At 39.9% G+C, this 13,854-nt stretch overlaps 1 protein-coding gene across 5 annotated transcripts in view; it reads right to left on the reverse strand.

The window, feature by feature from the left end:
• Positions 1-13,854, reverse strand: part of LOC106095948 (uncharacterized) — a 66,163-nt gene that overhangs the window by 3,773 nt on the left and 48,536 nt on the right. For all 5 annotated transcript variants that reach the window (XM_013263408.2, XM_013263407.2, XM_013263405.2 and 2 more), the window contains exons 3-8: positions 8,251-9,823; positions 7,997-8,191; positions 7,766-7,931; positions 7,551-7,704; positions 7,349-7,491; positions 6,966-7,182 (exon numbers count right to left, since the gene is read on the reverse strand). In XM_013263408.2, coding sequence (XP_013118862.2) covers positions 6,966-7,182; positions 7,349-7,491; positions 7,551-7,704; positions 7,766-7,931; positions 7,997-8,191; positions 8,251-9,823 — 2,448 coding nt within the window. The remainder of the gene's footprint in view (positions 1-6,965; positions 7,183-7,348; positions 7,492-7,550; positions 7,705-7,765; positions 7,932-7,996; positions 8,192-8,250; positions 9,824-13,854) is intronic.

Here is a 13,854-nt window from a genome sequence, read left to right on the forward strand (position 1 = left end):
GTACGGTCTTAATCGGTCAATAACCTGATATAGCTCCCATATAAACCGATCTCCCGATTTGATTTCTTGAGCCCCTGGAAGCTGAAATTTTGTCCGATTTGGCTGAAATTTTTCCATGTAGTGTTCTGTTATGATTTCCAACAACTGTGCCAAGTGGGGTCCAAATCGGTCTATAACCTGATATAGCTCCCATATAAACCGATCTCCCGATTTGACTTCTTGAGTCCTAACAAGCCGCAATTTCTCTTCGATTTGGCTAAGAATACGCAGATGACTTCTAAAAACTGTGCCAAGTACAGTCTAAATCCGTCAATAACCTGATATAGGTCCCATATAAACCGATCTCCTGATTTGATTTCTTGAGCTCTTGCAAGCCGCACTTATTTTTTTTCGATTTGGCTTATAATATGAAATTTTGCATGTGGTGTTTTGTTATGACTTCCACCAACTATGCCTAGTACGGTCCAAATTGGTCTATAACTTGATATAGCTCCCATATAAACCGATCTTCCGATTTGACTTCTTGAGCCCCTGGAAGCCGCAATTTTGTCCGATTTGGCTGAAATTGTGCATGTAGTGTTCTGTTATGACTTCCAACAACTGTGCCTAGAAAGGTCCAAATTGGTTTATAACCTGATATTGCTCCCATATAAACCTATCTCCCGATTTGACTTCTTGAGTCCTTACAAGCCGCAATTTCTCTTCGATTTGGCTAAGAATACGCAGATGACTTCTTAAAACTGTGCCAAGTAAGGTCTAAATGGGTCAATAACCTGATATAGCTCCCATATAAACCGATCTCCTGATTTGATTTGTTGAGCCCCTAGAAACCGCAATTATTGTAGATAGTGTTTTGTTATGACTTCCAACAACTGTGCCAAGTACGGTCCAAAATCGGTCAATAACCTGATATAGCTCCTATATAAACCGATCTCCTGATGTGACTTCTGAAAGCCGCAATTTTGTCGAAAATTGCGCTGCCGCTGTTATGGGCTTAAGACCCTTAATCGACTGATCGGTCTATTTGGCTGATATATCTAAATATGGTCCGATCTGGTCCATATTCGGATCGGATTTCGGGAATCTTAATACAACTCACTATTTCAAATTTTACCCAAATCGTATAAATAATACGCCATTTATGTGCTTAAACCCTTGATCGGCAGAACGATCTATATGGCAGCTATATAGAAATATTGTTCGATCTGGACCATATTTGAGTCGGATGGCGGATGCCTCCAAGCAGCCCAATGTTGTAAGTTCCAGCGAAATTGGGTTATAAATGCAGCTTTTATGGGCCAAGACATTAAAGCTGGGAGCTATATCTAGAAAAAGACTGATCTGGACTATACCGGGAGTCCTGCTACATCTCACTGTTCCAAATTTCACCGAAAACGGGTTGTAAACGACAGATCGGTCTATATGGCAACTATATCCAAATATGTTGTGATCTGGACAATATTTGGTTCGGATATCGGCGGGCCTAATAGAACTCACTGTTCAGAATTTCAGCGAAATCGGGTAATAAATGCGCTTGTTACGGGCTTAAGACCCTAAATCAGCACATTGGTCTATATATTGGTCCCGTTTTACACCATATTCGGGTCAGATGTCGGGGCCCTTAGTACAGCCCACAGTTTCAAATTTCAGCGAAATTGGACAAAAAATGCACCTGTTATGGCCTTAAGACCCTTAGTCGCCAGATCGGCCTCTATGAAGCTACATCCAAATTTAGTCCGATTTCGGACATGAAGATTGAACCTGCATATAAAAGAAATACGAGTCTGTGCAAAATTTCAACTCAATATATCAATTTTTAAATACTAAAACGTGACTGACAGACACACAGATGGACAGACGAACAGGCACACGGACACGGACGGTTAATTGTTTTGAAATTTTACGACTATCCCAAAGATATATAGTTTATAAGGTCGGAAATGGATATTTCGATGTGTTGTAAACGGAACGACTTAGTGAATATACCCCCAATCCTATAGTGGTGGGTATAAAAATATGATATCGAGTATAATGCCTTATCGAATATTATCAGTATATGCATTATCAGTGCATATCACATGAAAAATATTTTTCATGCGAAAACTTGTCATATTTAGATTACAATTGCGGCGCTACTGCAGCCAAAAATGTCCACGTCGGATAAAACCTGGAACTATATCTAGCTGCCATATACATATATACACCGATAGACAGACAAACGAAAGGACGGACATAGCTTAATTGAATCATAAAGTGATTCTAACTGAGTAGATAAAGCAAAGAAATTAGCTAAATTAGATCGTCAAAGTGTTTGACGAGGTGCAGTTTCCTGTTGAAATAGTTATCCCTTTAGTAGCTATCATAATTGCAACGGAAACTCTTTTAAAGCAGTATCAGCGATAAATTTTACAGTTTGAGAGAGTTAGATGTCATCTTCCTTTATTTTATGCAGTACTAGAGATCTGCTGAAAAAATTTAGATCGAAAAATATCGGGCCATTCACAATTTTCTATGTTTTTGACTTGTAAAGGCCAGAATTTAAGGCGGAAAATATTTATTATAGTCACCACCATATGATGGGGAGAATATTTTTACTCGTCTCGCCTCGAAAAATCGATTTCCAACCCTTTTGATTTAATTTTCACATTCTAAGTCGATCAATGTGTTCGTCCGTCTGTCGTCAGCCAGACAGTTCTATAAATATATATAGCCCTGAATTGGCTTCTTGAGCATCCAGGTAACTAATTTTTATGGGATTTTACCGAATTTAGTTATATAAGAAAGCTTACAGTAAGCGCCAACATAAAGTGTACAAAAGCCATACTTTTACAAGTTTTGTTTTTTTTTGCAAAAACCTCACATTTGCTTTCATCACTAAATAGAACGTTTTTTCAGAAACAAAAAACTTATTTATTTTCGTATTTTGTATACGAACTAAATTTAAGGGCTGAAACTAAAACTTTTTAAATCAAATAATGTTGTACATTTAATTTTGGCGCTCACTGTATAGTCAACACACCCACCACAACAATTAGCGCATGCCTTATTTTTACTGTGTTTTTATTTCTGGCAGTCTATATAGAATTGCAAATTGCAAATTTTGCCCATGAACATTCTATTAAGGAACAGAGGCAAACTTCTCACATATCAATGAGTGCAGTCCGATTCAAGTTTAAGCTCAATGATAAGGGGCCTCCTTTTTATAGCCGAATCCGAACGGCATGCCGCAGTGCGACACTTTTTGGAGAGAAGTTTTACCTCACAAATGTTGCCAGCATTAGGAGGGGAAATCCACCGCCGAAAATTTTTTTCTGATGGTCTCGCCAGGATTCCAACCCAGGCGTTCAGCGTCGTAGGCGGACGTGCTAACCTCTGTGCTACGGTGGCCTATAGAGAATACACAAACTGATTTATTTTGAATTCTAAGCTATATTCGAAAACACTTTTCTACCCAAATAATTACCTTTGAGGACGAATGGGCATATAACATTTTTACCATTGTGGCGACACTTTACTTAGTAAATAGGTCTGTTTTAAGAATGACTGTGTAAAAGATCAAAACTCTATCAAGGGTTAATTCTTCGACCTCAAAAGGTTAACATGGGAGCTAATTGGATGCATTTGGTAAAAGGTATTTCACTTATGAAGAATACGGATATAGTTCTCCATTTATTTATTTGATATAAAGGGTGATTTTTTTGAGGTTAGGATTTTCATGCATTAGTATTTGACAGATCACGTGGGATTTCAGACATGGTGTCAAAGAGAAAGATGCTCAGTATGCTTTGACATTTCATCATGAATAGACTTACTAACGAGCAACGCTTGCAAATCATTGAATTTTATTACCAAAATCAGTGTTCGGTTCGAAATGTGTTCAAATTTTGACAAATTTTGTTCAGCGATGAGGCTCATTTCTGGTTGAATGGCTACGTAAATAAGCAAAATTGCCGCATTTGGAGTGAAGAGCAACCAGAAGCCGTTCAAGAACTGCCCATGCATCCCGAAAAATGCACTGTTTGGTGTGGTTTGTACGCTGGTGGAATCATTGGACCGTATTTTTTCAAAGATGCTGTTGGACGCAACGTTACGGTGAATGAACACATTTCGAACCGAACACTGATTTTGGTAATAAAATTCAATGATTTGCAAGCGTTGCTCGTTAGTAAGTCTATTCATGATGAAATGTCAAAGCATACTGAGCATCTTTCTCTTTGACACCATGTCTGAAATCCCACGTGATCTGTCAAATACTAATGCATGAAAATCCTAACCTCAAAAAAATCACCCTTTACAATTCCTAATGATAGTATTGACTGTTTATAGAGCAGCGTTATCATTGTGGTACCGACCACCATAGAGTGGGAAGTATAATAATCTATTTAATCCGTTTGTCACATCTCGAAATATTGATCTGCAAACCCATAATGTATATACACTTGATCGTCTTGACATTCCAAGTCGATCTAGATATGTCCGTCCGTCTTATTGATTGTAGGTAGTTTTGGATATAGCTATCATACAAAGTGGTTCTTCAAATTAACTACATACGAGCCTAGAAGTTTTATCGGTTTGGATGAAATTTACATTTTAATCCCATGGAAGCCATAATTGTTATGCGATGACTTCACATTGGCACCTAAATCCGGGATTATGGTATTTTCGAGATTAAAGTGCTAAATCCTAGGTGTTTTTGCAGGTTTTGCTATGCAAAAATAAATCCCATTTTTACAGGGGTTAAAAAAAATTAAATCTCACATAAATCCGATTACATGGCTGAATAATCGATAAAAGTACCAAAATATGCAACTGTTTTCAAGAATTGTGAATTGATGTGTGTGATAACCATATTCATGTACATGCATGTACGCTTGGGTAGGTCACTTAAATCCCCCAAAACGCAGTACAAATTTTCTGGATTTGTTTTTGGATTTAGTTAAATCCAGATCATACAAATTTCAAAGAAAACATGCTATTTGGGTGTAAATACGATTAATCGGTTATTTGTGAACTTTCAAATAAACAAGCAATTCAAAGTGCTACATTTCCAAATAGACAATTATTCGAATAATTTTCAGCGGTTAATCGATTTATTTTGCTGTTAACATCATCTTTATGTTCTGGTGTTAGAAGTCATAGTAAAACTTTACATTCAAAATTTCGTTCAATTAGTTTAATTTTTATACCCTCCACCATAGGATGGGGGTATACTAATTTCGTCATTTTGTTTGTAACTCTTCGAAATATTCGTCTAAGATCCCATAAAGTATATATATTCTTGACCGTCATGACATTTTAAGTCGAACTAGCCCGTCCGGCTAGTTCCATATGAAATTTTTTCTCTAAAAACTATAATGATTACATGTGAAAAATACAAAATGAGGTACTCCTTTTTCGATTTGTGAAGAGGAGGGGGACTTTCCCTCTTGAACGAACAAACATGTCAGTCTTTCAATATGGTGTAGAGTATTTGGTTGAGAGTCGGATGCCAAATTGAATTTAGTATTTGGACCTTTGCCTTCCCCCCCAAAGCACATCAAGCGGGCAATATGCAGCTTAATGAAAGGATTTCAGGAATGAAGTACATCTAACATTCAAAATTAAGGCAGCAATAAGGCTTAAATAGTCTGAGTGCGCGTTAAAAACCCAAAGGTTCATAATCGTAAATGCCAATGTTATTCAAATTTCACATGCACATTAGGGTGGGTCCATTTTAGTGGTTGTCGCAATCGTAATCTATGTCAAATACGAGAATGTTTTTCTCAAGAAACCGTGGGCCTTGGAAACAATCGGAAGTTTGCTTTATATACAACAACAAATACAAATATTGCCCATGAATATTCCACCAAGGAATTTCTCACATATCACTGAGTGCAGTCGGATTCAAGTTCAAGCTCAATGATAAGGGGCCTCCTTTTTATAACGGAGTCCGAACGGCGTGCCGCAGTGCGATATCTCTTTGGAGAGAAGTTTTACATGGCATAGTTGCCAGCATTGCTGTATACATTGTTCCAGAACCAAAAATTTATTGTTAAAACCGGAGACTTGATTTTGATTTTAGTCCCATGGTTTCTGGTTCAAAACTTTTTCCGATTGGTTGTAGATTAGTCATGTAAATGCAAATTTGCCGACGAATACATGTCATCATGCATGTCATCTGTCATATTCGACAGGCAGACAGACGGACATATCTAGATTGACTCAAAGTGTCATAATGATCAAGAATATATGGAGACTTTGAAGGGCCTTCGACTATTATTCCAAGGTTTTGCAAACGTTGGAAGGTATCAAAATTCCTGGGCTTACTGTATTTAGACTGAACCTTGAATATCACTTTCTCTATTATACCAATCATCATATAGGAAGGTATACTAATATCGTGATTTCGAATGTAACACCTTGAAGTATGGGGTTATGTCACACTTTGAGCCGATTTTGTCTTCAAAATCGTGATAGCATTCCAACGAATCATCCCACATACGCTTGAAATTTTGCATTGATGTAGGTCGTTGTGTAAATTTAAGATGTGACTTCTTTAATTTGGCTGAATTTTGGCATGACCCCCCATACAAGGTTTGGCCTGGCCAAACTTAACCCATTTTCACTTGCAATAGCTTCCACTTGACTGCTGATATGTGCTTGCGAATTTTCCAAATTTCCTTAAGAGATATTTTCTGCTCAAGTAGGAAGTTCATAAGTTTGAAACAAGGACTTGGTGCATAAAGCCAATTAAAACCAATTACTAGTCAGCAGAACCTCCCTTTGGCAGATTAAACAGTAGGCACACGTGGTTTACAAACAATCATAGACTTTGGTCCCAACAAAGTACGTATGTGTGTGTGTGTGTGTAAAACGTGTAACAACAGCAACTTAGTCAGAGAGAGAGAGAGAGAGAGAGGGAGAGCAAGAAAGTTGCTATACTTCCGTGGAAGGCGTGCGATATGAGATTGAAACGGGCGACATACCTTCTTCATCGCCCAATTGGTAGACCAGCTCCTTGGCGCGTAATGGAATGTTATCGAACTTTTCGAGTATGACACTTTTAATGTGTTGTGTCCACAGGCGTTTCTGGTCACGATTTTTGGCTGTTAACTTGATTTGGCTGCGAGGTTCATCGTATGGTATTACATAAAAGCTTGTGGGTTCGCCAGCCAAGTGTTCGTTCAGCATGAGATTGTTTTGCTGCAAAAGAGGAGATAAGCGTTACTCTTTTTTTTTCTATTTCTGTTTTTGTTATGCTTTGGTTTTTCTATTTTCAAATTCGACGATGCAATTGCATGGCTGCTGTTGCTGCCAAAAACACCAGCAACTGCCATTGAAGTATCAGTACTAGCAGTCGGTTACTTACGTGAATGTAACTTTTGAATTGCAAACGACTGTCCTCTTTGGCTTTGGCTATTATCAGCATGGTGGCGAAAAGCAAAACTTTGCGTGGCTTGTTGTTCTCCATTAGTACACCCTCCAGACACAACTCCCCAAGGACAGTGAGCTCTGGAATGGTAGGAAAGTATAATCGACCTGAACATAGAGGTCCTTACTTAGTGACTTACCTGGTCCCAGCCAGCCATCCAGAATGCCGGAAAGTTCCTTCACTCTGGTTTGCTGTTCCAACTTCCTTTTGACCTGATCTATGTTGCGGGCCACCTGACGCATAATTTCATAGGCCTGCATGACTTCCTTGATATCGCAATGCTTTCTTAAATTCTAAACGAAAAACAGAATGAATACTCATAGCCGAATCTACACCCTACGACTTTTTACTCACATCCAGCAGCAGGTGATACTTCAGAATCCTTTGAACTGGCTTCAGCAAATACGAGCCCAGTGGCAGGGTGTGGTGCAGCATTCTTTGGGTGGAGGCCAACAAGGCATTGGTATGGGTGGCCTGAAGAAGTTTGGTAAGCAGGGATATGGCTTCGGGATAACTGGTGCTGCAAAAGCGTGTTTTTTCAATGAATTGCTCGTGTTGTAGAGGTATTTCCTCAGCAAAACTTACCAGTAGGTTGTGTAAACATCAAAGCCTTCTCTCAGATCTATGAAACATTTTGCAATTTTCACCGGATTTAAGATGGCTTCCGATAGCTGTTTGAGCAGAAACTTATTGAAGTGATAGACATCCTCAATATTTGAAAACAAAACATCCAGGTCATCTTGGCGCAGGCAAGCACGCTCCTTCCAATCCAAGAGATATCTGTAAAGCAGACATTTTAGGTGAACTCTCAGGGCGGGTATTCATACCACCTCACTCACCCATTTATAACTTCTCCTAAATCGTTGACATAGTTCTTCTCCGAGTCCACTATTTCCATACAGGATCTCTCAAACACCGTCATGCCGGAATGTGTGTCCGCCAACTCGTTCTCACTGTGATCAGCCAAACTCTCCACACTTGCCAGGTAAGATGTTTGCAGTTTTCCGTTCATGTGCTCGGCACCCGAACTGGAGCTGGAGCTAGATGAAGTCGAGCATATTGATGAGGAAGACAAGGGACGATGTTTAAGCTTGGCTATATCCGGTGACACTAGGCTGGAGATCTTTCTTGACTCTTTGGGAGAGAATTTGGACTTGATATCGGTTAGGCGGTCCAAGCTCTCGGCTGAAAATTGATTCTCTTCACTCTCCAAATCGGGTAGCAGCATAGATCGCGAATAGGTGGCCGCTGTTTTCTTAACTTCAATATTTTTCTGGGCAAAGTCGCGGGCCGCCAAACTTTTGGAACGCGCATAAGTCAAAGGCCTGGTTGTTGCTGTGCGGGTGGCATATTTTGAGATCAATGGAGCATTTATGGCATCCACAAACTGTCTGTCCGGCAAGTCCTTTGAGACGTCCTCAAAGGTTGTATCGAGATTGAGATTTTTTTGGTTCTCAGCTATAACTGTTGCATTGATAGCCTCGGCGGTTTCCTCCTTTGCTGTCATATATTCCAGCGACATATTGGAGACTATCTCATCCAAAGTCGATTCTTCATTTGCCAAACAGTCTTGAAGGTAGTTGTTTTGGGGCAGGCTTAGCAGGCGAGAGCCATGGCCTCTCTCACTGGCATTGGTTTCGAAACTGAATGGTGAGGCATTCGTGGGAGTTCTGTCATCATCCACTCCAGATATGGGACAAACGACTGGCGTTGCAGGCTTCCCCAGACCATTCGTTTTCAATTCATTTCTGCGGGCAGGACTTGCCTCATCTTTAAGGGCAACATTAAATGTTTCCACCAACTCGGTGCCTGTTTGTGTCAATTTCCCGGTGGTCTTTGACAAAGGCAAATGGGAAAATTTTAATTTGTGGTGTGAATTTGGGTGGGGCGTTGATGTTTTTTTGTATAATCTTTGGTGAGGACCATTCACATCTGTTGTTCTAGTAGTGCTCTGAAGAGCCTCTATGTCCACCGCATCGACAGCCTCTGCATCGGAATGTGTTATAATGCGTTGTACATTTGCAGATAAAATTCGAATGTTGGTGCGATGCTTGCTAAGCGTACCGTTCGATGATGCCACCGATTCTAGAGACCCTCTTAAGCTACTATTGCTGCTACTGCCACCACTGTTAGAGTGGGTATGCGAAGCTTGTGACAAATTATCGCCCTCTACCAGAGTTGCCTTGGGCTCAGCCCGTTTGGCGTAACTCTGTAGTTTACTTAAATACGATTCCGTGTGGGGCTGGGCGGTGACTTCAGATTTGGGTGTCTTGCTTACAAGTTGGTTATCACAGTCTGAGTTTGGTATACTGCTTTTGATGGGTGTTGAATGTTTTATAACACCTCCATCCAGCGATGTGGTCAATCTATCGTAAATGCCCAAAAGCGAAGGCGCGAAATCTGTAGAAATGCCTGTAAGAATTGGAAAGAAAAGGAAATTTATTAAAATGTTGGATAGGCAAATAAAATAAGCGAAATATACGAAGCATATATGTATGAGTTTGAGTTACTTAGGCTACAGACTCGGTCAACTGAGTATGCAGACTCAGTGGCAAAGTCTACAATATTGGGAATCCTTCCTTCGTCATCTTTAAAGTGAAGTACTTGAAAAATTACAGAAAATACGACATAGAAAATCTCTGTTGTGGATAAGAGCTGCAATTCGCAAATTCTTTGACAGCTTTTGTATCTTTGCCCAAAGCAGCAAAAGTTGGCAACAATTTAAAAACTGAAGCAGGGTGCAAGATCGACGCTAGAAAGCCGCACAGTAGAAGAATTACAAATACTCCACTCGGCCCAAGTTCTTGACGACATGTTGACATTTTATGCTTCTATAGTATTAAGGCAAAAAATTAAAATTCCTGCAAAATCCATTATTCAAGGCCATAAACTTTTACCCAAAAAAATTTCAAATCTTTCTTAGTGCAACAGAACCAAAGACTGTATAACTGTAAAGACAGTGTATGGCTATAAAATTAGAGAGTAGAAAGAACGGCGTATGACTACAGCCGTATTTTCCTAGGAAATTGACATCATTGTCCATGCAGTCTCATCTGCAGGTGATGGAGAAGGTCAGAAAAAATTAAGGGTTTGTTAAGCGGACTTTTTAGAATTTCAAAAGAATCATGGATATATGAACATGTCAGTATTTTGGGACTTACGACGGTAGCCTTTTATATTTCGGGATTAGAGAACACAAAACTAATATTAATAATTGTTGTTTTTTCGAAATATTCCCCATTAAAATCTATACACTTTTGCATGCGTTTGAATCAATTTTCAAAGCACTTTTGCCACTCTGATTGAGGTATCTCCAAAACATGCATTCTGAACGCAACAACCGCTTCCTCTCATATTATTTTTTACATACAGGAATAAAAAGAAGTCATTCGGTGCCAAATCAGGACTAAACGGCGAATGACTCATCAAATCGATGTTTTGAGTGCTCAAAATGCAGTTGTTTGAGCCGATGTGTGAGAGCTCGCAATGTTGCGGTGAAGACTGGTCCATCTTGGGCGATTGGTTTTCCTGATTTCCTGGAAAACAACTGGCAAAAAAATGCTTGTGTACCACTCAGAATTGACTGTTCTGCATTGTTCTAGTGGTACGATGGAGACATGTCCAGTTTTTCCGAAAAAACAGGCGATCATTTTCCTGGCTTATCTTGAAACACCCATACAGTCGACTGCTGTTTAATTTCGAGCTCATACACGCGTAAATCCACAATTCATCACCTGTCACGATGTCATAGACGAGCATTTCTTTCGACTAATCGACACGAGCTTTTTATTTGAGCGATTGACAAATTGTGTGGGATTCAACGCGAACAAATTTTTTGGACGGTCAAATGTTCATGTAAAGGGTGATTTTTTTGAGGTTAGGATTTTCATGCATTAGTATTTGACAGATCACGTGGGATTTCAGACATGGTGTCAAAGAGAAAGATGCTCAGTATGCTTTGACATTTCATCATGAATAGACTTACTAACGAGCAACGCTTGCAAATCATTGAATTTTATTACCAAAATCAGTGTTCGGTTCGAAATGTGTTTATTCACCGTAACGTTGCGTCCGCATCAGCATCTTTGAAAAAATACGGTCCAATGATTCCACCAGCGTACAAACCACACCAAACAGTGCATTTTTCGGGATTCATGGGCAGTTCTTGAACGGCTTCTGGTTGCTCTTCACTCCAAATGCGGCAATTTTGCTTATTTACGTAGCCATTCAACCAGAAATGAGCCTCATCGCTGAACAAAATTTGTCAAAATTTGAACACATTTCGAACCGAACACTGATTTTGGTAATAAAATTCAATGATTTGCAAGCGTTGCTCGTTAGTAAGTCTATTCATGATGAAATGTCAAAGCATACTGAGCATCTTTCTCTTTGACACCATGTCTGAAATCCCACGTGATGTGTCAAATACTAATGCATGAAAATCCTAACCTCAAAAAAATCACCCTTTAATTTTGAATGTATGCTGGTCCCTCTAATGCCCAAGGTTGTCTCAATCTCACCAAAGGTCACATGACGAACTTGCAGTATCAAAAACTGATTTTGGACGATCTTCCCGAAATTCGTCTTGTGGTGAACTACGAGCTCTGTTAAATAACCTTAAGCACTGGTCCTTGATGGAGTTTTATCGTCAAAAATTTAATTAAGTTCATCGATGCACTGTTGTTGAGTTTATCCACGTCGAAAGTTGTAAAGAATAATCGCACGAAAATGTTCTCGTTTTAATTACATTTTTTGGGAGAGATGAATCTTTTGAGTTACTGTAAACAACACAAATAGCTATGGTATGTCAAAACGTTCTGAGTACGTATAACCTCAAAAATGTCAAGCTTTACGATAGAGCTGTCAGTTGGCAGATTGCAACACAAGGGGTGTCTAACCTGCAAATATAAAAGGCAACCCTCGTACTCACGAGTAACGAAGTAAATAGCCATTCGTAAGTAACACCCATCCATAGGCAAAAATGGGGACTAGACATCTTCCACCACATTGGTTCACAATGTTTCAAAATAAGAACCACGCCACACTTGAAAAAAATTCTTTATTGCTTTACAAATGGGCACCAATTTTTATGGTGATCATTTTTAAAATATTTTTTTTTTTTGGATTTATACTCGTCATTAGTGGGTTAAAAGTGGGGTATAAATCAATAGAAAATACTTTTGCAGCTTCTTAAACGGATGGTCCCAATAAGCAGTAGTGAAATTGCAGTCTAAACAGAATTTAGTCCTCTGCAAACCGGCATGGCAGGCTACAAATGCGACAAACTCGATTTACGCACACCCTCTGCCATTATGGCTGCGATCTTCATATATCTTCTGGTTCTCAAGTATTTTGACCTCCTGCCGTCCAAAAGTACTTTAACCCAAATTCATTCGGACGCACACAGACACGTGTGCATGCGGTCGTGGCTGCATCACAAACACATGGCATGGGCCAAACTGCATTCAAAAATTCAGCCTTAGACATCCATATAAACATCCAATTGTACATCGTCAATGATTCAAATGAATTTTTGCCTTAGTTCTGATAGGAGAATGCATTCTGAGGTCGGGTGACTCCCTTCTGCCTTCTCCGTCTGCTGCCTATCAGTGTAGTGTAATGACGATTCTGCGAATACTGGGATGATGTGGTCGATTAATGCTTTTTTTGTTTTTTTTTTTTTTCTTATTAACATGGATTCCAGAAGATCACCATTACTGCAGCATGAGATGAAAGGAAAATCTCCCACCGATACAATGGGCCAGGAATGCAGAGCTGCGTTGGCTGCTTGGTTGATTGGTTGGGTGAGCAAACTAAAAATAACTTTCAGTGAGCAAGATGCGCGTTCTGGCACTGTGGCAAAGGCAATGGGGAAGTTCAGGGAAGACCAGGAAAACAATTATGGCCTTTGTAACCAGCTCCAGCATGGCACCCTGAGTCCCTATGTACGACACATGTGGCTATGGCTTCCACCAACGGCGTATGTGTGTGCATGGTGCAGAGCACGTGTAGATCGAATCGCAGAGGATCAACGCCAACACTCATGGGTTCAGGAAGGCAACAAAGAACTTTGTTTCATTATTAGATCTGCGAATGTGAATTTCGAAGGAAAATATCCGCCTCAGAGAGTGTGGGCAATTGCAATTTAACATGCATCACCACCACCTCCACTGCCGTCGCCTCTGCCGCCAGCAACCAATGATTCCCTAGCTCCATGCGATTACTTTGAACTTTGGAATTCCAGTAAGTCGAACGCCCACCACCACCTCTACCCCCTCTCAGCTCCAAGCTCACTGCTTTTGCCATTGAAGATGAATACAACTGGCGCCTCTAAGACACGTTCCAGTGTTACAAGCCAGGCGAAAAGTTCGAACACATATGCTTACAACAGCGTCGACAAGTTGTGCCCCAGGCGCAGAGTTGGAGAGCGGTGTAGCTGTGTG

This window comes from Stomoxys calcitrans, chromosome 5 (assembly GCF_963082655.1).
Source record: "Stomoxys calcitrans chromosome 5, idStoCalc2.1, whole genome shotgun sequence".
NCBI lineage: Eukaryota > Metazoa > Arthropoda > Insecta > Diptera > Muscidae > Stomoxys > Stomoxys calcitrans.